Here is a 25016-nt window from a genome sequence, read left to right as displayed (position 1 = left end):
ACCCTGAAGACACCTCACCTTCCCAGGTCCTACCAGAGACCACATTGTACTTCTGGCTCTGAAAGTGTGGGGCAGCATTGAGAACACAGAAGACCCCTCTCCTGATGGTGCCCAGAGGTTCCCTTCTAAGTTCGGCAGTTAGCTCTCTTGCAATACTCTAGGTCTGACAGCTGGCTGGTCATCACAAACCAGCACATAATGTTCTGGTCACACTCTATTGAAAGTTTTACTGAAGCAGGGGAAAAAAAAATCAGTACCAAAAAAACATTTCTCAAGGTAACAATTTAATTACAAGAGGTCAGAAGTGAATGTCCCCAGCATTCAGGAAGCAGAGACTGGAGTATCTATGAGTTCCCGGTCATCTTGGTCTACATAGTGAGTTCCAGGACAACCAGGGCTACACAGAGAAACCCTGTCTCCAAAAACAAAACAAAAAACCCCACCCAAACCCTAAAAATAAATAATTACAAGAATATTGGTATTTCCTATTTTGTAACATATCTCACTCTCGTTTCAGTCTGGGGAGAAAGTGGTGAATCTAGAAAAGTGTTCCTTTCCCTCTGTCCATTTCAGAAGAAAATATCCCCAAACAGAATGGGTAGGAGGGAAGGAGAGCTGGGAGCTAGAAGTGTAGCTCAGTGGAGGGCGTGTCTGACTAACCCTGAGATTTATCTCCAGAGCAGGCATACACACACCCACACTCAGGCCTGCACTAAGGGAGCGGTTTAATTCCTTCTTTAAAGATAAAATGGAGTAACCTTTCCCATGATTGAGGTGTGTAATTGTTTCATTCCTGCCAGGGGCAGAAGGGGGCTGCATTGCAGGGATGTGCCCAGAGCCAGTGGAAGTTGAAACTACTGCAGGCCAAGTTCACTCCACCTCCTAACACAGTTTAAACCAATAGTAAGTAAGGGTTTTCATTTCTGAGGCCCTCCACATTGCCAAGTAAAACCATCAGCGAATGCCAAAAAACAAGGCCTCAAATGGGAGAGGAGGACCTGGGATGTGAGAGAAGCCCACCACAGCAGTAAAGGGTGACTGACCAGCTTTTACCCACACACGAAAACAAGTGGCCTTTCCAATGAAAGAGTCCTCGGTGGTGAGTTTCCTGCCAGCCGCAAGCCTCAACACTCCCTGGCCTGCAGTGGTAGGCTTTGAGTCACAGCAATCCTGTTTACTCAGTTCCCAGGTACCTTAGAGAGGCCTTGTGTGCCAGGACCCAGTAAACAAGGGCAGAGCAAATGGCAGATGTGCACTTAGAATGACCCCCTATCACCCCTCAGGAAAACAGTCCCCCCTGCTTCTGCTTCTTGCGAGAGAATCCTCACTCTAGAAAGGCTGCATTTGGGCCATCTCAACTGACTTCTCAGTATTCTGATGGAAACCTGCCTCAGGCCCTTGCAACTTTAGGTTGTAATTGCCTATAGTTGCTTAACCTTCAGAAAGCCATACCTGGTCTTCCCGCAGTCCTCCACAAGAGGATTTCACAGCATGGTCCTTCTCTGTTTCTCAGCTGAGCAAGGTGTTTAAAAGTAACACCCAGCTGGTGAAATAGGCTACCCTAATGCCTTTGGAAAGCAGAGAAAGTGACCCCTACCCAAGTCCAGACAATGGAATTCTTGGTTTGAACATAACAGCATGACAGCTTGGAGTGCTGCCTTAGTATGTCAGGAGACAACACAGACCCAGAGAAGGTAATGTGTAGAGAAGCCTACCCTCATCAGAAGGTGAAGGTCTGAACAAATCCTGCAGAATTGCAGCTCCATTGCTGAGGCCTGGGCCTGGCACTACATCCTGGGTTTTCAGGGACTCCAATACAGCTTTTTTCATTGTGATCAAGTGAGGTGGCTTTGGACTTAAAGCCATGTATTCTGACTGCACAATGGAGAGTCACTAGGTGTTCTTTCTTAAATTTAGAGGGAAAGGATTTTGCTTTTGCAATCTGATACTTAAGCTCCAACCCCAGAAGCATGAAAATAGCCACACGTGTTAAAAAATACTGCTGTTTAATTTTCTAGTCATGTACTTTAAAAAGCCAATACAATTAAGACTTTGAAGTTACCTTTTCAGATCTGCCCCCGAAATTACCGACAAGCAGCTACGGAAGCACAAAGGACTTGTTCCCATGGTGGGCATGTATGAAGGACATTAGGTATCCGGAAATGGGAATGCAAGCCTGTGTAGCTGACAGCCTACCTTTGCCCTTCCAGTCTTAACATGAGGATTACACAACACTGAAAAAATAAACACAAAAGATCTGCCTTCTCTTTCCTTTTTTCTTTGCCCTTCTAACCTTTACTTGTCTGTACAAGTGGCCTATTTTCTCCGTAGGTTGCCCATCATGAAAAATTGTTTTCTTGGCATCTACAGGCCCATCCATTCATAGACAAAGGGCTTTGTAAGACTGTTGTGACATACAACGGTCACTGGTACAACATGAGTGAGCTGTAGGTATGTGGAGCACGTAGGCAATCACTGAATTGTATTAGAGACATTTTATTGAAAATGCGAAAATAGGAAATGTATTATAGCCTAAAATAAATTACATAACATATACAGCATATATTTATATCTTTAAAATATTCGTTTTGTTTAGGTTCTTTCAGTCTAGTTATTTTGACTAAATCAGGAATTTAGTGAACTGTATCCATAATTTTTTTTTTAAAGGAAAAAACCCGCTTTCCAAAACTTAGAAAAATATACTGCACTAAATGGATTTCCAATGCACTATTTCAGGGGTATCACATAGTGACTTTGATACTTGTTTATAAAATGTCTTGCTTCATGGTGTGGAGGGGAGTACCATAGCACACTCAGTTGCCTGTCCTGCAGCGCCATGACTACAAACAGCAGGGACAGGTAACACATCTACATCAGAAGTTACGGGACAGGAACCTGGCATTAGACTGCTGAATTATGATTTAAAGCTCTGCTCACTGTAAAGAACGGAATGGACAGAACGCTCCACTTCTCTCCATCTAGTGCCATCTTCAGGGAAGGCGAGTGAAAAGCAAGCCTTCAGGGAAAGTCATGCGGAAGGACGCTGACATTTGGAGGGCCACTTTGTGATACCTCTGCAAAGTCAGCTCATGTATATACACTGTGGGGCGGGGGGCGGCAACTCAGGGAAACCAGGAAAACAATGCGAGATGCTGATGGTCAAGTCCATCTGCGACTCTGATCCGATTTCTACAGGAGATTAAATTTCCTTTCCGCTGGCCCAGTGTGACCCCCAGCTCTTCATCTGGGAGCAGGGAGACTCTGAGCTGCAGCCTGTGGCTCACTGGTGTATGTGTGTGGTAGATAGTTCATGACTCCAAAGTGGGAGGGGTGTGATGGGCACTAGGTCACATCACTGTTATAGCCACAGTCTTGGGGAGCAAGTCAGAAGAGGCTGAGTTTCATTCAACCTGTTGATTCTTATGAGGCAAACGTGGACAGGAAAGAGTCTGACCCGAGAGGCAATGGCACAGCCCAAGTCCTTTGGTTCCAAAGTGGAGATTGTCCAAGGGAGTAGAAACGTCGACCAAGAGGTGGCTCTATCTTTTGGGTTTTTATGAAGCAGGGGCATGAAGTCAGCGGTTCTGTGTTTACAAAGTGACAGTAAAGACCTTTCTTTAGGTCCCCACATCTGTGAGCATACCCAGTATGCTAGAGAATTTATACGAAACCTTTAAATCAAGGCCTCTTTCATAACCAAAAATAAAAATTAAAACTCAGAAAACAACTTGCAGGGAGGAGGAGGAAGGAGATGGTGCTGTTGTCTTGAGCGTCCCTGCACGGCCCCTGGCGGCCTGTGCTTACTCGTTTTCCTCCCTCATCTCTACGATGTCCGTGACCTCCTCTGTTGGAGGCATGTCGGTCATTGCCGAGTCTTCCCCCTCGGTGGCTGACTCATTCTCCATCTTCTTTTTCTAAATAAAAGAAGACACATCAGAGTGCGTGTGTGGACAGGACACACCACAGCAGTACTGTGAGCGGGGATTTAGGGTTTGAGGCATCCTGACCCAGGATGAATCCAGTTCAATGTATGCCTTTCACTGTGGCTATTCATGTACCTGTTGTGTGTCTGGCACACAGTGCTAGGTACTTTGGGGGACCCTGTCCTTCATATCCTTGCTGTCACTCTTTAGAATGTAGCCTTGGATGCCAGCTCCCTACAGCCCTTTCAAATGGAGGCTTTGCTTCTCCTGTGTCCTGCTATAGCCCCAAGCTTTGACTCTTACGTCCTAGACTAGTCCTTCTGTCTGTCATTGGTTGGTGTCCCCTGTGACAGCTCTGGCTTCACTCTGTCCTGCTCACTGCACATCCTAATTCCTGGTGGCCTCACTGCCATGCTGCTTTGTCCTTGTGGAAGGTGCCTTCTTGGCAGTCAGTTGCCACTCAGTCATTCCTGGGCCCATGCGGACCTTGTGTTCTCAACGCTCTGAGCAACAGATCCAAGTGAGTGGACTTCTACTTCCACCTCTCCCAGGGCTCTCTCCTCAGAACTTGGTTCCCATCATGGCTCTGCCCATGCTAGTCCTGGCCTCCAGCCGCCTATATCCTCACTTCTCCCTTGTGACTTGAATGGAATGCTCAGCAGTTACAACTACATTCTTTCATGCTTTTCTTGAGACCTATTTGCCAGATAAAACTCTGACCTCAGGCCCAAATCTCCAATCTCAGCAGGAAATGCCGATGTGGCTGGGGGCCCACAAGAAGTCCTGTGCTGCAGTGCCCACTGCAGGGGGCTGTCCTCTGGCAGGGCCTTCCCAGCTTGCTTTCCCAGCCCTTCACTCTTTACTCTCCTGGCTAGCTCAGGCTAGCTCAGGCTTTCACACGCCCTTCTCTGTCTTCTGGCCTTCATCATGGCCCTTGGGCAGGGGCAACTTGGCTTTTTACTTAACTGACCCAAGCAGAAGCAACCAGAAGAGCTCCCATGACTGTCCCCCAAACTGAATGGGGATTCCCCTCAGCTGCCCACCCCCTTTGGTATGCACTTGGCCAACTGGCTCTGCTGTCCCTTCTTCAACTAGTACCCCATTCACTGGGTCTGTCCCCAAAGCAAACACTTCGCTGAACTTCACCCCATCTTAACTGATTTTCTGACATCACAATTATAGTCCTCTCCTCCTCAGAGCAGAATAATTCAAAAGACTTGTCTATACTTAAAGTCTTCAACATTTTCACCCTTTTCTTCCAACCTCCAAGGCCATGAGGCACATGACCCCTTATCCCCTGAAGTCTACCCTTCACAATGAATTCTATCATCCATCCCTGGGCTCTCCTGATTGCTTCCCCAGGCTCTTCTTACCAGCTTTGTTCCTTTGTAACCCCCAGCCTGAAAGCATCGATATGCCAAGATCTGCCTTGGGCTTCTTCCATCTCTGTCTATATCCACTCCCTGGTTAATCTCATCTAGGCGAATAACATGGGGCTTCAGATCCCAAAGAACTTAGAACTTCATAAGAGATCTGAGGAAAGCTGACAGCAGGATATTCAAACTTCATGGGGTACGTATATTTCTTTCCTCACATAAATATACCCCACACAGTTTGAATACCCTGCCTTCAGGACAGAGTAGTTCTGTGCTTTCAGGTTGAGGGTCTGTATAATAGAGTGGGTGTGGTGTGGAAGGGGTGAAGTAGCCCAGCAGGATTAGAACAGATTTCCTGAGAGAGAGCTGATAAGGGAAATTATCTGTGAAGGCAGAGAGGTCCCATTGTCCCCAGAGCTGTGACCATACTTTCTCACCTGTTTCCTATAGACATAGCACGCAGCAATGGCAACCATGGTAGATTCTCCCACAAACCCCGCTAGAAGGGAGCCCACACCTAGTGTGGCTCCATGCACCCTGGAAATGAGAACACCGAGACATTTTGTCTGTTAAAACCAAGTCATGACATAATCAAGCCGACGACAAACTCAACTGATACTCCTTAAAACCAGGACTATTACAGAGCAGTGAGGGACAGAGCAATGGTATTCTCCGTGCACTGGGTTCAGGACAGTACCTAACAGCCACCTACCTTTGTGGTGGACCCCTGTGACTCAGGGCGGAGCTGTCAGCTCCTAGTCCATTGGTGTCACCTCAGCCCTAGAGACCAGTCTGTGTCCCTGTCACTGAGAAAAGGAGTTCTGAGGGCAGGGCCTTCCTCCCTCCCATTGGTTTGCACATTCCTCACCACAGGAAGTGAGCCCTGAGCATCACCTGTGGTCCAGGCTAGGGTAGATCTCAAGGCACACTTCTGCAGGCAGACAAAGCACTCTGAACTTCTCGCTCTACTGTGCATGGGGATTTCAGCTGGTTATGCAGGTTTTAATCCTCTAGACAGAATACTTCAGTGGCAGAGGACCCTCAGCCACATATCTATGCCAGATGCCGCAAACACATACCCCAGGTAAGGCAGGACCACGAGGCTGGTGATGAGGACGATGATCCGCAACACTGAGCTGGGTGCTAGGACGAAGGTTTTCTTAAGTGTCATCAACCATCCAGTGAGATGGGCCCTCACAGTCACTGTGGAGGAGAGGACTTGTCAGCTGCGGGGCTTGCTACCACCCCGCTTCATCCCACCCTCTGCTGCGGGACCAGGAGAGCAACTCAAAAAACCGATGGCCGGCAGGAACTCCCAGCCATGCTGCTGTGACTCAGGGCTAGGTCACTCGGCTTCCTGTGGTTGCTGATCCCAACTTTGGAGTCTAGTTGGGGTCAGGCCCCTTTCCTACCCAGCTTCCCACCACCTCAGTCCCGTGTCTAGGTGGCCAGCTGTAGGCAGCTGCCTTGCTCCACCGGGATCACTGTTGTTCTGGTGGGCCTGGCTATTCCCAGGATGGCCTAGCCCAGTTCTGCTGCTCTTCTCCCAGTCTAGCTCTGACCACCCCCTTTAGAGGGAAAGCGTCTCGAAAAGAGGCAGCGCTGATGCTGGGTGAGCAGAGAAGCTGGGAGCAGAAGCTGTCACCTTCCTATTGTCTGAGAGGACAGAGGGGACGGGAACAGTGGAGAAAGAATGACCTTGTCCCCATCTCCCACTATGCCTTCTTGGGCCGGACTACCCCACCCTTGGCCATTTTCCTTTCTCCCTCTGCCACGTCACAGTGCCACTGCTCACTCACTGTTGCTACTGCACAAGGACACTGCACATATTTCCCACACCCACTCTTGGGCATCCAGACTGAATGTGAAGGAAGGCCCAGGTGGACAGCGCGTGCACGGCCGGAAGACCGAGCTGTGCAGAACACAGACCTTGGCGCTGGTTGGGAAGAAGCACCCTGACCCCCTCTAGGTAATGCCAGCAAAGTCTCCTGGAGAAGATACGCTTACTCTCGGGTAACTCTTACTTCCAGGACTGGTCTGTATGATGAAGAACCTGCTGTTTTTTTCTTTTCTCCTTCTTGTAGTGCTGAGGGTTGAACCCAGGGTCTCAACATGCTAGGAAAGTACTCTACCACTGAGCACCATTCACAACTGTTCTGTCTTCTTGGTCTATCAGTGCATTCGGCCTTCCACAGGGGGTAACAACAAAAAAACAGATGAGGCCCATTTTCTTCTCTTAAGGCAAAGATGGCTCCCTTTCAGTTTGGCCAAGGGAGAGGGCAAGAGTCATAATGGGTGCTGATCTGGTGCCCAAACTAACACGGCTAAGAACCATGGGGGCCTGACAGCTGTTGAGCTTTTCATCTCACAAGAAGGCAGCAGAGTTGAGACCGAAGGCCACCAGGAAGAGCTCACCCCCACCTAGGAGACCACCTGGTCCCCCCTGTGCTTGTATGGGTCTCCAGCCCCCTTCATATCATCACGAGGGAAAGTGAAGTGCACACGTCAGATCTCCAACTGCAGCCGTCTCCAGCTGCCGTCAACTTCCGAAAGCTTGCTCAGCCAGTCCACCCAGCTCTGTCTTTCGTCAATCCCTTCGCTCCGGTCCCAGCTCAGAAGGCTCCAGGGCCTCAGCAGGGGCTGCTTGTGGCCCATGATGGGACGAGAAGGTATGCATGCCCTTGGCCCTGCTCATATCTGTTTTTTGTTTTTAAATGGACTTTCCCCCATACTTCTGATTGTGGTCTCTACTCTCCAAACTCCTTGTAGATCTTCTCCACCCTCCCAAATCCACATCCTTCCTTTCTCTAAAATAATAATAAATGAAGTAAGAAAACAAAAACAGCAAACTAAAATAGGACAAAACAGACTAAAACATACACACACACACACACACACACACACACACACACAGGAAAAAAAAGGAGAAAAGATCAAGGTTTTTCTTAAAGTAACTGGACTTTTTACTCTGACTTCCACCTTAACAGTGTCAAGGAGTCCTTTATTTCCTCCCTCCCTCCTGTCCCGTGTGCCTGCCTTTTGCTGTGGATTAAACCCAGCATTCGGCTACCCTCACAGCTTTGTATATTTTGGCCATATATTTGTATATTTAGTTGCCATGCATTCAGTATAGAGTTTAAAAGAGCAGAAGCAGATGTATAACGGTCTCCCTCTCAGTAATCAATTCCTGAGGCTTTGTTCTTGCTTCCCCCAGGTTACCGGGTTAGCAGACGAATGGCCTTTAGAGACGAATATAGTTATGGAGCACAGATAAACAACTATGATAGCAACAGCTGCTTCCTTATCACTCAGCCCACAGCCCGCTTTTCTCGCGCATCAGCTCAGGCATCCTCACAACACCGAGTCAGCTTTCCTCTGCTGTATGGTTTGACATCATTGTTGGCCAAGAGCCATTTGGACCGTGTCTTCTTTTCTGAGTGTCTTTTTCTTTATCAGTTCGTCTTCAGGTTTTAGCAGTAAGCTCACTCATTTTATTTTTTCTTTTAACTCTGAAGATTATCCTACTACAAAACTGGTTCTCTGGTGTATGCTCTATGAGCTGTGATTCACACACAGATTTGAGGAACCCCAATAATCAAGAAAGAGGCCAGGTCAACTGTTTCCCACAAATCCCACCCACTGCTCCTGTGGTTCTATTTCCTTTAATTGTGTTTGGAGCTTACAAAAAAATAAGCTGTTTGAGTCATTTGTAGGATGGTTAGCCTGCTGGCTAGTGTCTTTGCATCTTCCTGGCGCAGAGCGAAGTAATTATATTTTCGCTGGTGACACAATTCCATTGGGCAGGAGGATAAACCAGAAACATTCATCCTCTGCTCCTTACCTGGTACTGGGAAGAAGGAGAAGATGCGCAGAGGAATGACGCAGAGTTCTGCAAAGGCGAAGTCTACTCCAATGATGTCTATCAGAATCTTCTCAGAGACATTGGGGGTCCAGAACATTACAAAGCAGAGCTGGAGGGTGGGGCAGGGCAACATTGAACAAGGTTGTGAGGAGAAGGCATACATACACAAGTGAAATGAAAAGGTCAGGTCTGACACGGTCCCTAAGTGTTCTGGAAGATGGTGAACATGCTCATTGGGCATCTAGCGGGTATTCCAGGCTTGCAGCTACACATTCCTGCCTTGCTCTCACCTGCCAGTTGGGGGCAGTCGTCCATTTGCTGCATGTACCCCATAGGGATAGCCAGTGTGGCACATCCACTGTAGGTGACATCTGAATGGGTAACTGGACTAAGAAAAGAGACCACCTTGCTTTCACTGAGGCTTAGCCAGGGTCTTCCATGGTTCACTCAGTCAGTTTGGGGTGGATATGTCCATTAATACAACATTTACAGCCTTAGCAAAATACTAGACTATGATCTGAACGTGTTCGGATGGTATCTGCCACACTGACATGCTGAATCATCTGTAACCTGCTAATTTTTAATGTTACAAGGGTAAAGGAAGGAACAGCAACCACAGACTCTGGAATGCTTGGAAAGCAGATGGGCAAAGTATGAGAGTTTAGCTAACTCCAGAAAATGGAACCTTAATCTGACAGAAATGCAGAACTCACTTTCCACTTCCCTTCCCTGCAGATTAGGAAGTGGGGAAGCACAGCCCTGGGAGGCTGGCTGAAACCAGCTGTGAGCAGTTCCTACACTGTCATTCTGGCTTGGGATTGTTTCCCTTAAGTTATCAGAGCAGATTAGTCTCTGGGTAAGGAGAAATGGTGCCTCGTGTGGCCAAAGGCACAGTTCTGGGGACTCCAGGCAGGGGACCTGCCTTTTCCTCAGCTCACAGAAAGCAGTTGAGACCCACAGACAGGAAACCAGAGCACCTTCTCGTTGGCCTAAGAAAGACCTGGAGTTCCGAAGGTTTCAGACTCCCTAGGAAGCAGTCTCAGCAAGGAGACTCACACAGGTGACATCTCAGCCCCGAGTTCACAGTCACAGTGTCCAGACAGCTGTCAGAACCCTACTTAGACACATGAACGCACAACCAGGGGCCCTCAGACTTTGGTAATAGCCTCAAAGTCAAAACAAAAAGAAAATTAAGACAATGTAGAAACAAGAAGAAAAAAGTAAAACAACAAACCCTTTCTATCTCACTGACATTCTCAGAGAGCTGGGGGGAAGAGATGGTACCCACGGACCAAGAACAGAGTGGAGATGTTCTAGAGGACAGTCATGCAAAAAGAAAGAGCCAAGGATTAGGAGGATAAGCATAGAAACGAAAAGGGTATTAGCTGAACACGGAGTCCAAAGTCAGCCACAAAGATAGAGCTGAAGAATAGAGGGAGAGTGAGACTAGATTTAAAATATAATATAATATAATATAATATATATGTATATGTATATATAAAACAAGTCTGGTATTCTGATACCAGAAGCTTGCAGAGCGAACCTTTCAGAGCTGGAAGAGGAATTCCAGGATGGAGAGAAACTACCTTGGGAGCCGAGGGCCAGCAGGGCACGTCACATCAGTGCTGGGGACAGAGCTGACAAAGAAAGCTTGCAGGACTGGGAAGCAGAAGACCTGCAGGACAGGTGATTGCTCTCCTAGAACTCTCCAGCAAACTGACTGAGCGATCCTTGAAAGAAAGGCCACTTCCCTACTCCAGACCTCACAACAGTCGCCTTCTGTATCAGCTGCTGGTCTTAGCTCCAGCAAATACCTTAAGAGCACCTTCAGGACAGCTGTACCTCAGTCCCGTTGGAGGGTTTAGAGCATGACTGTGGGGAAGGCAATGAGGGCAGGAGTGGGAGGCAGCTGATCGCATGGCATCCAGTCAGGAAGCAGAGAGAGAGGAATGTTCATGCTCAGCTTGCTTTCTCCTTTGAGTTCATCCAGGGACCCCTCAGCCCATGGAATGGCACCACACACATTTAGTGTGGGCCTGGTCACCTCAACTAATGACGTGGAAAATCCCTCAAAGGCAGGTGCAGAGGTTTGTCTTCAGGGATGATTCTAGATTCTGCTAGGTTGACAATGTTAACCATCACACCTTTCAGACACACATCCCCAGAATGTTCTTAGGGAATTGTGTGTTAAATCATGGGAGTCAGGGAAAGAAAGAGGAAAAACAGAAGAAGATCAGGGAAACTGCCAGGTGAATAGGTCATCAAGTCATACTGCCAGCGAGACAATGAGAAACCCGCTGAGTCAGAGTGCATTACAAGAGACATGCAGAGAGAGCATGTGGATCCAAACAAAGGTGAAGAACACAGCTGATAAAAATGATAACAATTACTAACTGTTCAAGATTTAGAACCTGGCTATGATAATTCATCAAAAGAATTTCCCATAGTATCATAGTTCAACACACTTGCAATCCACCCAAAGGATACTTGGGGTTGGATTGGGGGGCAAGCCTTTAGGAGCAGGAGAGGGAACAGCGATGGAAAGAGAATGGATGGGCAGTGGGCTAAGCCATGGTTATTGGGAACAATCCTAATAGAATCAACTTTACATTTTGTGCTGATTTAATTTAGAAATGTAATGATACAACTCTGGAGGATAATGTTCAAAACATGCCATTCCCATCAAATATTTATTTCCTTTTCCTAAAATACAAGCAAGTCTTGTCTAAAATAAAACTGAATACATTAGAAAATGAGTTGCAGTCATGTGAAACAGAACACCAAAATGTTAGAACATGACATCATCATTTACACTTGGGTAACTTAAGTCTCATGGAATTAGGCTGGCTACAGTGACACATTAAGTGTAAATTAACTGTAAATGTTTTCCTTACATGTGATGGGCTTTTCCCTGTGGCTCATCAGCATCTGGGAGCATATTCAAGTGCATTACAGCAGCAAGTGTGCTACCCTTAGTCAGCGGGCTTGCTGTAAGGATTCACACCCATTCCCACTCCCTCAGATATAGCAACTTGGAGCTTGGGGACTTTATTACCTAAGTACCATGGAAAGTGGCCTGCCACCTTTCCCCACTGCTGGCTTCAAATAGTGTGATATCACTCATGCCTACAGCCCAGGCATGGCAGCAATTTCAAATAACAACGTGCGAACAGCATGGAGTATGGTGCTGGAGACAATTTATCTCCCTATCTGTATCACATCCCACAAACAGATGAAAGATCCTTCTTTCAGGGCTGTTTTATGGTGAGCCCTAAATATTTTCCACAGCAGTAAAGCTATAAACCACTCCTCCAGTCTGCCATGGATCTGTGCATTGGATTTTTCCTAAATGAGCCATTCTGTTTCCTTAGCGGGTAGAATGTGACACAGAGGCCATATTCTGCTCAAAACCTAGGCTTCTCAGAGAATCATTAGTGTGCTTTGTTCTGCAGCAAGAGGTGATCTGAACAGGAGCTGGTGCCTCAAACACAAGTTGCAATCTCTGTGGGTTTTGCAAAATCGTTGTAAAGTAGCTTTTAAGTCACAACATAGCAAAGCAAAGGAGGGTGTTATTGTGTGTCAGAAGTGTGGTGGGGGAATGCTTCTGCAGCAAGTGGGTAATTCCTCCCTCTGGCCTTCCCACAGGGATGATGCTCCCTTGAAGTCTTTCCTATCTTGTAGGAAGCGATCTGCTCTCTAGGGGGAGGGCCGTTAATAAGGGGACAGATAGGAAGCATGCTCCCCCGTGTTGTCAACCACACACACACATGCAGGATCTAGCTCTTTGTCTTTAGGAAGGTTGAAATCAAAAGCTACTACTCCACCCAGCAGAAGGCCATCAAAGGGTAGGAGGCCTACATTTGGGAAGCCTTTCTCCCTTTCCATGAAGTCTCTGTAGGCAGAAACTTCATGCTTCTAGTAAAGAAAAATGGTATGTTGTCTTTCAGTCTTCCACAAGAGAACATTTGCTGCACTCTCCAGAAAAGGACATGCAAACCACGTAGGAGCAGAAGGACATTTGCTAAAAGCTATGACACCTACATGCAGGCCATGTCCTAGCATGATAATTGGAGCCATTGTTCGAGAAAACAAGACTTGGGAGCTCACTCTGCAAGGGGTATTTTAGGAAGCGTCATTCTACTGAGTTCACCTAGTGTAGTCTTAACTCAGAACATGCCCTCTTGGTTGACCATGACATGCTGTGTTCTTCAAATATTTGCAGAGGCCAGTGACGTTGACTTTTCCAAACCAGAATGAAAACCTAACAAACGACTGACGAAGGGCATGATTTGTGCCCTGGAGCAGCAATGGGGTTGGATTTTCTGCTGCAGAATTCACTGTCCATGTCATCTCATTAGGAAGGAGCCTTCAAAATAAACAGCCCAGCTCTTGTCCAGATCCTGAGTTGTCTATTTATTGTCCAACCAAAGGACCCAGAGCTCCTTAGGGAAATGACCCCGTCTAGGACCAGAACTGGGAATATGCAAGACTCTCACCATCCAGGAAGATCTATAGTGCTAGGAAGTAAGGAAGTGCCCAGAAACCAGAAGTGAAGAGCAGGATGTGTCAAATGGACATTAGAGCCACTGGACATCCCAACAGCCAGACAGGGAATATGAGCCACACAATCAAACAGCCTTGATACAACCCCAAGCATAAAAGGAGCATCCCAAAGTCCATGCTGACAGAAACAGACAAATAGGGAAGAGAGCACACCTTCCGGCCCATTGGGCTGACCAAGGACAAATCCTGTCAAAGCACACAGAGAGGGTGAGAGCCACCAAACAGCATCACTGGGTCACGTGATCAAAGTCAAGGTCAACAATGGTGAAGTTTCATTAACAGGATTTGAGAAGGCAGCTATTCCCCATTGGCATTTCAATTCAGAACACACAAGGCTTCTGTGGGGTGAGAGAGAGGTGCATCCATTGTTGGGTGTCCTGAGCCCTCTGCTCTACAGACAGTGTTGCACAGTGATCTGGCTTTTGAATTTCCTCAATCTGATGGTTCTACATTTGAGGAATTCACAAAGTTTCTCCATGGCCTAATAACTAGAATTAGCAGTCAAGGAGAAATTCTGATCTCCTGAAGTTAGAAAGAAGTAAAATGCATACAGCTGTCCTGAATTAAAATGCCTGGCCCAGGGCATCATTGTTATTTAGAGCATTTACTAGAAAGAACAGATGTGCAACTGGGTTGAAATCCCCCATGGGGAGGCCAGTGCTTAAAGACACAGATCAGGAGTTCAGCTCCGTAATGAGGTGTTAGCAATAACTAGTATGGAGTCCTGGCCGCCTGGGGTGAATTCCAACCACCATTTCTTTGTATTTTGCTTCCAGGCGAAAATGCCTCAGCACCTTCATTTCCTAGATGGGATGGTACCCATACCCACCCTTACAGGACTGCTGTGAACACCACCCTCCTTAGAGGACCTGTGTGCTGAGTTGGGATTGGTTCATACTGACATAAAGGTTTAACCCAGGAAGGAAATCAGTGTCGGCTTCCTTCAGTGGGAAAGTCGAGCTGTGGACGCAGTACTTCCGTGTGGCTGGATACCCTCAGCTCATTACTGACGGCTTCTATTGATCCAAGTGACTTCCTGGGACTCCAACAGACATCACTAGTGGACTCACCTAGACATGGTGGGGTCCGGATTGATTTCATTTCCCTGTTTGTATTTGCCCACAGTTTCCACAAAGAATATTCATGAGAAAGGGTGATAGAATTTGGCTAGGCAGTTATGGGTAAAAAACCCCCAAAGAAAAGTGGCCACTTTCTTTCTTAGCCTCCTAGCTGGAGCCCAGAGATACCAGAAAAGGAACGTCAAAGCCAAAAATGTCCTTGGTTCTGTCGTGGCCAGAGGCTTTGAGAAGCCAGTAAGGGGTCTGCTGTCTCCTTAGCGCTTTCCCTGAAGGAGCATTCTTGCCAGGAAGACACACTTAGGCCACAGCCGTGGCTGCAAGGAACTGGACGGACAGCCCTTCCCTTCCCTTCGCCTCCATCAGTGAAGCATTATGACTCCACAGCTGTGTGGCTAAGGGCCCACCCCTCCCTGGGACCCTCCAGTACAGGGGCAGCTGTCTTCTTCCTCTCTTAAGCCCGCTCAAGTAAAGTAATTCTTTCTGAAATCATCCCCTGTGGCCTGTGAAATTTCATCGCTCAGATTCACAAGACAAGAAGCGGGTGGCTTTGGTGGCCACTGAGCTCCCGGGGATCCTCACCCCTCAAACTATACACAACAAAAGCTAAGAGATGCTCCTTCTACTTCAAAGACACCCTGGTATGCCCCCACTTCCCCACCAACCAGAAACAGTTTTAAATAAAACAGATCCCTGTTTATATCTCTGCAGAAAAACGGGTCTTCGTGTATATTTTGTCAGGGGCACGAGAAGTCATGTTTGGGAGGGAGGAGGCGTCCAAAGGAAGCCAAGGGCTCAGTTTCAGCAGCCAATGTCTTGTGTGCACATCTCAGTTCTGAAGGAGAAAGCCATGATGTCTTGCCAGCGTGGAAATGCCTAGTAACAGTAGCATGTGAAAGTAACGGGTAGGACTGTCTCATGGGGAGGAGCAGCGTGGAAGGACAGGAAGCAAGGCTGGAGTGACTACCGCATCCCAGGGAACTGCTAAGCATCTGCTGAAGGGCGACTTCATGAAAAACCACAAGAGACAGCACTTGAAAAGGACAGTGGGAGAAGGTGGCTTAGGAACAGGCACTCCATGGGGAAGGAGAAGGACACAGGTGGGGAACCCTGGGAGGAAGGATGACTGACATAAGGTCAGGCTGGCAAAGTGTCGGCCTGCTGAATACAGTGCCGGTCCTACGCATCCCGGAAACATCTTGGGTTTCTGTGCTGGAGAGCTGGTAAAGCATAGGATAAGATGCTGACGTTGCACCTGATATTCTCCATCTGGCCTGCTGGCCATCACAGCTATTCCACATCTGTCGTGAATAACTGGTGAAGACGTGGATGCTACCATTTCCCTTTCAAGTGTAATTCATGGTTAAAAAGAAAAAAGAAAAAGTAAGCATCTTCAGATGGAGTTTTATAATCGCTGTTTTTCTATAGAGTAAAAAGACGAAAACCATTCCTCTGACTGAGGTTTGATGAGATGGTCAAAAGCTCATTCTTCGAGACAGCCCCATCACACAGTACTACATGGAGGAAAGATGACATGGCAACAGCAGGGGGCGCCATGCACCAAACACAGAGAGGGTACTGGGTGCCACACACCTGCCCGCTCCACAGGCTGTATCTACAGCATGTTTGATTCCAGTTCTTACCAGAGTTGAAGGATGTCAAGAAAGTTCCACACCTTAGCTTCAGTGTAGCTTTTTCTTGCTGACTTAACAATCAACTCAGAATTTGAGGCTTAGGGAGAGGGGCAGAGTGCACACAGACTAAGTTCAGCAAAACAACCATAGGAATGTACCTCTCTGCAGCAACACAGTGGACAAGATGGTAACTTTAGATTATGTGTCGCTTACTACAGTTAAGATGTTTTCTTAGGGATTGGGGAAATGGATCAGTGGGTAGAGCTCCTGCTGTGCAAGCCTGGGGACCAGAATTAGATAAAAGGCATAGATGGGGATGTTTGTTGGCTACCTGGAATCTCAACACTTGGGAGGCAAAGACAGGGGATCTCTGGTAAAAGCTGCCTGACTAGACTGGCTGGAACTGGCCAGCTCCAGACCAGCAAGAGATACTGCCTCAAAAAATAAAGTAGCCCATGGTGGTGGCACATGACTAATCCCAGCACTCAGGAGGCAGAAGTGGTAGATCTTTGTGAGTTTGAGGCCAGCCTGGACTACAAAGTAAGTTTCAGTACAACCAGGACTACATAATGAGACCTAATCTCAACAAAGAAAGAAACAAACACAAAACCCTTGGAGTTGGAGAGTTGGCTCAATGGTTAACGTACCAGCTCCCCTTTCAGAGGAGCCAAGTTCATCCCCAACACCCACCTGGGTGCTCTAAACCATCTGTAAGTCCAGTCCTAAGGGATGCAATGCCCTCTTCTGTCCTCTGAGGGCATGCATGCATGGGGTGCACAGGCAAATACTAACAAACATAATATTAAAATAAAAATTATCTAAAAATATAAAGTAGAGAGCAATCGAACAAGACATTTGACATCAACTCCATGTGAACACACACACATACACATGTATCAGCATTCACCTGTGCCCCCACACATACAGACACACAGAGTACATATACGTAAATGCCAAAAATTTAGAGAAAAAGGAAAAAAAATGTTCAAAAAATTGCAACTGTCTTGTAACAGCATCACGCGCTTGATGTCTGTTTTTCATAGCACGTGTGGATATACACAGTCTATTATGAAGAGGGCTTGGGGTCCAATTTTAATTATTTAAATTTTTCTGAGTCTCTCCAACAAATCAGTCTCCCAAATCTGCAAGGGGTGTGGGATTAAAAAGCTAGACCCTGCCAGCTTCCAGAGAGAAGTGTGGAGGGAAGGGAAACAGTTCCGGTGGGAACAAACTCTCCTGGGTTACCTCAGGCCGAGGGCTTTCCACGTTATTTCACATAGTCCCCATCCAATGCTGGAACAGCGCCACTAATACACCCTGTGATGGGGATTCAGCCCCCACCCCTCCCTCTTTCCAGGATGCCCTAAGGCACTGGAAAGAACTCCGTCCTGTGCCTTGGTATGAGAGAGCTGCAACCTCTGTTCATTTACCTTCTGTCCCATTCCTGCCCCTATGCACAAGGGAGTCATTTTCTTCAGCGGGATAATGGGAACAATGAGGCAGCAGTCTCCGCCTCCTGGTGCGGGGGAGGGGCGAACAGCAGAAACAAAGGCTGACACAGGCAGCCTTTGTTCTAGACAAAGGGTCAGCGTGGTACCAAGGCTGGGACAGGCCCCAGCATCGCCCGGGGACAGCTGAGTGACAGCTGCATAGTGGGGCAGTTTAGCAACCAAGAGGTAAGACCGGGTCATGCATAGGAGCTCCACCGCTAATCTGGACCCAGAGGCCACCGAAACAGAACCCCCGGGAGTGGTTTTGAATCTTTAACAGCTTGGGTGTTGCCATTGTCTAGTCAGGAACAATGGGATGCTACTAGACAGGAGGTGGTCCTGATGTGACCAGCATATGGAAGACTCTACCTATTAAGCCAAAGCAGAAGACAAAATGGGGAGCCAGGCAGCTCTTGAATCATGGCCAATAGCTCTGAGACGGGGACACGGAAGACATGAGATGCTGTGCAGACCCTGATCCCAGCTTCTGACTCCTAACCTGGGCATTTTGGTCCCCGTGCCTCTCTATCTACCCGTGGTGTGTGACTCAGAGCACAGGTAGACCTCAGGAGCTGCCTGGCTCTCCTAGGGAATCAGATACTGTGGACATTAACATGGAGGTGACCTTGTTACCTTTCAAAGGTGGAGGCAAATTGGGGTGCAGAGGCAGAGCTCCTACATCTTTGAATCCACTGAGCCCACTGGTATTAGACCACACTGAGCCTATGGAGCGGCACTGGAGGCAATCTGTGACTCATGAGGGAGGACTCATGTGTCAAAGGGAGACCTGAAAGAGCGGATGTTCAAGCCTCTTCCATTGCTCTGCCTTCTCTTCCTGGGGCACATCTCTCTGAAGCCTGAAATTCTAAGGACTAAGATCTTCAGAGTACCAAACGCCCTCCTCCTCAGATCTGGTGGCCTCTGCTGCAATGGCACTCATGTGCCTTCCAGCACTGGGGCTCGAGAGACCAACTGGCTGTGGAGTGAGTTCAGGGTTAGATTGGCAAAAATTGACTCAAGAAGGGCCTCAGGAGGTGCGTGGCCGCCCTCTTCTCCCCAGAGGCTACAATACCTGCTCTCTTTAAACTGTTCAGGCTGTGGTATCCTACAGTGGCAGTGTGCACCAGACTAGGGCACAGCACAGACTTAAAGCCAGAAAAGGTGCACAGAGAGCATGAGAGGATCTGAAGGCCAGACGGGAGGGAGTCGGAGCATTCTGTGAGAACATTCAGAGACTCAGATCATGCTGTCAACTTGCTGAAAAACTCCCAAGTGACAGCGACTTCTGGAGATGGCTGGAGCCCACTAGGATCCCAAAGGAGGATTCCACGAGGGGCCAGTTCTGGACTGCCAAAATAATATGGTTGCCTGGATCTTACTGGGCTCAGGCTTATTCTGGTGCCCCACGGCTAATTCATAAACACTTGCGGTCTTAAGTTAACGAAAACTCTAAGTCAAAGGTGACTTGGCGAGGTCAGACCTGACTTATAGTTTGTGTTTCATTTTCTCAGGAGAGCTACAAGGAAAAATAAAAGAAAATGTCATGGGCTAATAAGTAAATAGGCTTTTGCAGCTCTTCTGGCATTTGCATGGTCCTCAAGACAGTCCTCGGTGACATCCTGAACAACATGCTGTAAGAAATATCAAATATGAGTCTTCAATATTTTATAGTATTGAATACTATAAAATTTGTGGTTAGGACAAGAAATTCAATTTTTTTTTTTTTTAAACCTCATCCTGTAAGACTTTTGTGCAAATGTCTGATCCTCCTCACCCAATAATTCCACTGCTTTACTCTAGGAAGTTGATGGCTTGGAGCAGTGACCCATTTCCTATTCCTCCTTCATTTCCTGGGCACCAATTCTTTCCAAACTAGCCAATTGAATACGACTGTGAGGTTGGACTCCCCCACCTCCCGCCCCCGCCCCCAGCCAGGACCTGAGTTAGAACAGAAACCAGGTGTACTTCCTGCCCTGGTGTGTGTTTGCTCTTCCCCAGCTCACTGTCTGGATCAAGATTGAGTTTGCCTTGTCCAGAATCTGCAATTGGGAGTGGTCATCTCTTCCTTTGCGACCCTGAGCTTATTTCCAACAATACCATGTCTGTTACCTTCCTTCCTTTCATAAGAGCTCCTTTTTATCCTCCAGGGACACACACCCTAGGAATCTTGGTGGATGTGTAAAACCTTACATAGTACCAAACCCTATATACACTGATTTTTCTTGTGCTGACATACCTAACATAGAGTTCAACTTATACATAAAAAGCAGGCGATTAACAACTAATAAACCTGATAGTATGACCTATTGCAACAACACTAGCTGTCCTGACGATACTTATGTCAGGGTGGTCTCTCTCAAAATGCCTCACTGTACTGTGCTCACCCCTCCTGTGACCAGTGGGGTAAGATCAGTGGGGGGGAACGACACAGGCCTGTGATGCAGAACTACGATAATTCAGGTATACGGCATGTGCAAATGTCTGATCCTGCGATGTGATCTGCCCACAGCATTCAACCTCACACTTGACATGGCCACTACTAAGTGATTGCCTAGCATGGCCACACGTTACTACACTCAAATGCTAGAAAGCTAGACCTCCAAGGGAGGAAAGACTCATTTTGGCCACCGCTCCAGAGGTTTCAGTCTATCACAGCTGGGGAGGTGTGGCAGGAAGAGCAGCTCCCATCACAGGGGCCAGGAAGGAGAGAGAGAGAGAGAGAGAGAGAGAGAGAGAGAGAGAGAGAGAGAGAGAGAGAGAGAGAGGACCCATATGCACTGGAGATTTCTCCCTTTCATTCCACCTGGAGTCCCAGCCCATGTCACGGTGCTGCCTAGACTCAGGACAGGTTTTCCTCCCTCCCTCCCCCTCTGGAGAAACGCTCTCAGACACACCCAAAGGTGTGTTGTAATAATCACCCAGGTGTTTCTCAAGCTACTCAAGCCAACAAGGTTAACTCTGGCAGTGACTAACATGCCTGTAACGCATGCAGAGTGGTAACACTGGACAAAGGGTAGCTTCACGTCCTAGGCAGGAAAGAACAGGACGGCATGGGATTTCGTTATGCTACTCAGAATTGTAGTTATAAACTCTCTGGAACTTTCCATGTCATATTTTGGGGCTGTGGTTGACCACAGGTAGCTGAAACCACAGAAGGAAAATCTGTGGGTTAGGAGAGATGACTGTATTTTCTTTTTCTCTAAAGTACCCCTTAGTACCTGTAGTTGGAGGTATAAGGACCACCCAGAGATAATACGCAGCCCCTGATCCCCACAACTACTAAATATACTTTCTCTGGTAACAGGTGTGATTAAATGAAGGACTTTGAAATGAGATCATCCGGGTGGATCCTACATGCTTCAATTTCTTGCCGAGGGTCCATGCGTTCTTCAGAGCCCTCAGTTAAGATCCCCCTCGACACAGAGAGAGACTCTGGCAGCTTTCAGTGACTGGCAAGCAGGTTTTCTTGTCACTTACCACATATGCTCTTTTTCAGTCCAGTGGTCCTTTGGGGGCTCAGACGGGATGACAAGATCCCCAAGAACAATTTCATGGCACTATTCAGAGCTCTTGATTGGGTCTGGACTAGTGGACCATCTGATCCAGAGCCCTTAGAACAGAATGCACGGAACAAAGCCCGGGGGAGCGTCCCTCTCCAGCCTGGGTGCTAGGCGTGGCTGCACTCGGTCATGCTGAGGCCCTGGCAGAGCAAGCCAGCACCCCTCTGCTGACCCCAGACAGGGCTGATTCTTTCAGATTGTTCCTGAACCAAATCATCTCTCTCTTCAGCAAAGGTTTCCAGCGGCAACTTAGCATTTAGACCAGGCACTCTGGGTCTTTATCGGGCTGTTTTATCCTAAGTGTCCTTGGTAGATTTTAAGATAATTAAAAAAAAATAATCTTTTTGAAGTCTCATTCAATCCAGGCTGGCCTTGAACTCATCACATAACCAAGGATGATGACCTGAACTTCTGACCCTCTCTGTTTCCACCTGTGGAGTGCTGGGATTATAGGCAAAGGTCACTGTGCCCAGTGCTGGAGATCAAAGCCAGGGCTTTGTGTGGCTAGGCAAGCATCTCACCAAGCAGCCACACCTCCAGCCCTGTATTTCGAGATAGGTTTCTAAGCAGAACAGGCTGGCTTTAAGCTCATGGAGATCAGTATGTCTCTGATCACCATGCCCTGCAAGATAATATTTCAAAGAACTGAGATACTTTCAGTTTTGCTGGGTCCCCTCCTGCTCCAGGCAAGGCAATCCATCTGTTTCAGGCTCTCCTCAAGGGGAGGGGGAAGCTCTCACAGGAAGAACCTCTAATCTGAAAGCCTTGACACAAGATAAGCCAGGTGTCACATCCTCGAGTCTCTCTGACATTTCTTGGGGGTTGCAGTGGGGTTGGACCCAGCCACACTGGAGCTGAGAGCTGCTTCCTAAACACTACTCCCATCAGTGTCCTGGATGGGTTTGGTTTCTGTATTTAAGTGGATCTAGTAAAACCCATTTTTCTCATGGCCACAGAGCATCTTCAAGCATGCTTCCTGATAGTAAGCTAATTATCTTCCTGCTTCCTTGCTCTGTGACAAGCCAAATGATTCCTGGTCTAGCTACTTCTCTCTAGGACTTTTCTGGTCTCTAATGGTAAATTGAGGATGGAACAGAGCCTGTGCAGTGGGACTTGGTAGGTAGTGTCATGTCTCAGTGGGTGATGTATTGGAATGTAATCCCCATTTGGGGGGGTGTTAAGTGGGTGGATATATAGTCTGACTGGTGTTTCAGGTGGGGCCTCAAGGAGGTGATTACCGTTAGAGTGGACCCTGGTTGGGGAAAGGCCAGACCCAAGCATAAGTATTTGAGGACCTCGACCACAGCATCTGAAGTTCACAATCACTGGAAAGACTTCCAAAACCCTGGACCGTGGGTGAGAGCTCCAGGGTTTGGGGCTCCTCACTCTCCTGTTTTGAGTGTTCCTGTACCTCTGGCATTCTGCCCATCTTTATTATTATTATTATTATTATTATTATTATTATTATTATTATTATTATTTTGGTTTTTTGAGACAGGGTTTCTCTGTGTAGTTTTGCACCTTTTCTTGGAACTCACTCTGTAGCCCAGGCTGGCCTTGAACTCACAGAGATCCGCCTGGCGTGCGCCACCACCGTCTGGCTCCATTCTGCCCATCTTTCTGTGGCAACCTCCTTTTTTTCTGACTAGCTGACCCCTCCCCCCTCTCCTTGTCCCCCCCTCTCCATCTGTCTGATGGCTTATTTTCTCTCTGTGGGCCTTGCTTTTTGCTTCTCTGACTTCCATGGGATCTAGCATTCAGGGGGTGTTGGGATGGCTGGGTAGGGTGTTCACTGCACAAAAGTGCCCCACTGGCTCCACTTGCCAAGGTCCATCTGGACCAGTGCCTGTTCCTACTGTGCACAAAGGGGCTTGGGAAGGCCTCCAAGGCAGCCAAGCCAGTGTTTTGCACAGATTCCTTTCCACTTCTCCTGGGACAGAGGGGCCCCATTCTTGGCACCTGTTCCCCAAAGCTAAAGCACTGGAGGATCCGAGAGGAGAAGTACCCGTGCTCTTCAAAGACCTTTGTGAAGTCGGCCGGAAGCCGGTCAACTGTGAGCAGCCGAAGCTGTTAGGGCTCCCCTGTTTACCACAATTTGTTACAAGTGTCAGAAGGAGTTCAAAGGAAAGGGGATCCCCAAACAAGTTTTGGGTTAATGAGTAAATGCAGTAAATTTAGCAGCCTGATTTCTTGGCTTTCATGGAGCTGACCTGGGTCCTTGACACATGTGGTCTGTCACCTTTGGGGGATACTTATTCCTTACCAACACTACTATTGGGGAGACATGAGCCCACTCGGGTCTCAGTTTTGACTTCAGCCCCAAATCTAGAGTTCAGCAGGATGATGCACTTTGTGGTCAAGCACGTGGCAGGGATTTCCAGCTCGGGTAGCCATTTCTTTCCTCAGCAACGGAAGTTTTCCTTATTGCCGACTCCACACCTTCCTCCCTCATGCTCATAACAACATCTACCCAGACAAACAGACTTCTAGGACATGCTAGCTGTCACACGACCTAACAGACACAAAAGTAAAAGCGACCGTGGCTCTATAGACAGGTTCTGGTGGCAGAGTCCACTGCATGGACGGCCACCTGTTCTTTGAGGCTGCTTTCTTGTCCGGGTCACAGCCTCTCCTGTACGGCTACAATACAGCACTCCCGGAAGGCAAGCCATCCTTTGATAATGCTCCAAGTCATTTTTGTTCTCTTTTCCTTAGACTGTAGCTAGCTAGCCCCAGTCTACTTCCCCCTTGCTCCTAAAGGCTTACTTATCCGACACTCTACTCACTTGTACTGGATCCTTTAGCTCCACTAAAGATCCGGAACCTTTCCCTTATCTCACTGGATCTGTCGGTTTCCAGACCAGACAGTTCTGTGAATTGTGATCCGGAGGGTGAGCAGCAAGATGCTAATGAGCCACCGCAGCAAATGTGGCTTCTCTGATTTACATTCCCCCTGAATAACATCTTCATAGAGAGCAGGAGCCATAGATAAGGTGCGACAACTGCTTGGTTGATTCACGGGTTATCATGGATGGGTTCTGTGGCCTAGGGACCAACCACATCACAGACCTGCCTTGTGAATGTCAGAGACTGAAGGGTACCAGTAGATGTGCAAGAATTAATGTGTCATGTGATATCAAAAGTATACACACACACACACACACACACACACACACACACACACACACTTAAAGGTTCAGTATAGAAAAACCCAATTTTACATTTTCTATAGGGTATACACACATACACATACACCGACAATTAAAGGTTCAGTATAGAAAAACCCAGTTTTGCACTTTCTATGTGCTTTTTAGGGACAATTCCTCTGGCCAAGATGTTGGATCAACAGGCTTTTTTATACTGTTTATATTATACTGACAACTGAGCTACAAATTCAAATACTGTAGCCTTTAATGTTGAAGAAACAATTTCATCTGGAGACTTGGGGAGGCTAATGAGACAGAGTTCCAGGTGGCTGAGCTCAGGCAGGTTCTGTTGCTGGGCTCATAGATAGATCACTATCCTAAGTTGT

At 47.6% G+C, this 25016-nt stretch overlaps 1 protein-coding gene across 1 annotated transcript in view; it reads right to left on the bottom strand.

Moving 5' to 3' along the window:
- Positions 1–1987: 1987 nt before the first annotated feature.
- The window catches only part of Ankh (ANKH inorganic pyrophosphate transport regulator), a 139886-nt gene continuing 116857 nt past the window's right edge, over positions 1988–25016 (bottom strand). Inside the window, exons 9-12 of the mRNA XM_036207403.1 lie at positions 9141–9270; positions 6379–6502; positions 5737–5836; positions 1988–3914 (exon numbers count right to left, since the gene is read on the bottom strand). Of these exons, the coding sequence (XP_036063296.1) occupies positions 3801–3914; positions 5737–5836; positions 6379–6502; positions 9141–9270 (468 nt within the window). The 3' untranslated portion in view covers positions 1988–3800. The remainder of the gene's footprint in view (positions 3915–5736; positions 5837–6378; positions 6503–9140; positions 9271–25016) is intronic.

This window comes from Onychomys torridus, chromosome 15, assembly GCF_903995425.1.
Source record: "Onychomys torridus chromosome 15, mOncTor1.1, whole genome shotgun sequence".
Classification (NCBI taxonomy): domain Eukaryota; kingdom Metazoa; phylum Chordata; class Mammalia; order Rodentia; family Cricetidae; genus Onychomys; species Onychomys torridus.
The sequence above is the reverse complement of the archived record's forward strand: the minus strand, read 5'-3'. Positions and strand labels throughout refer to the sequence as shown.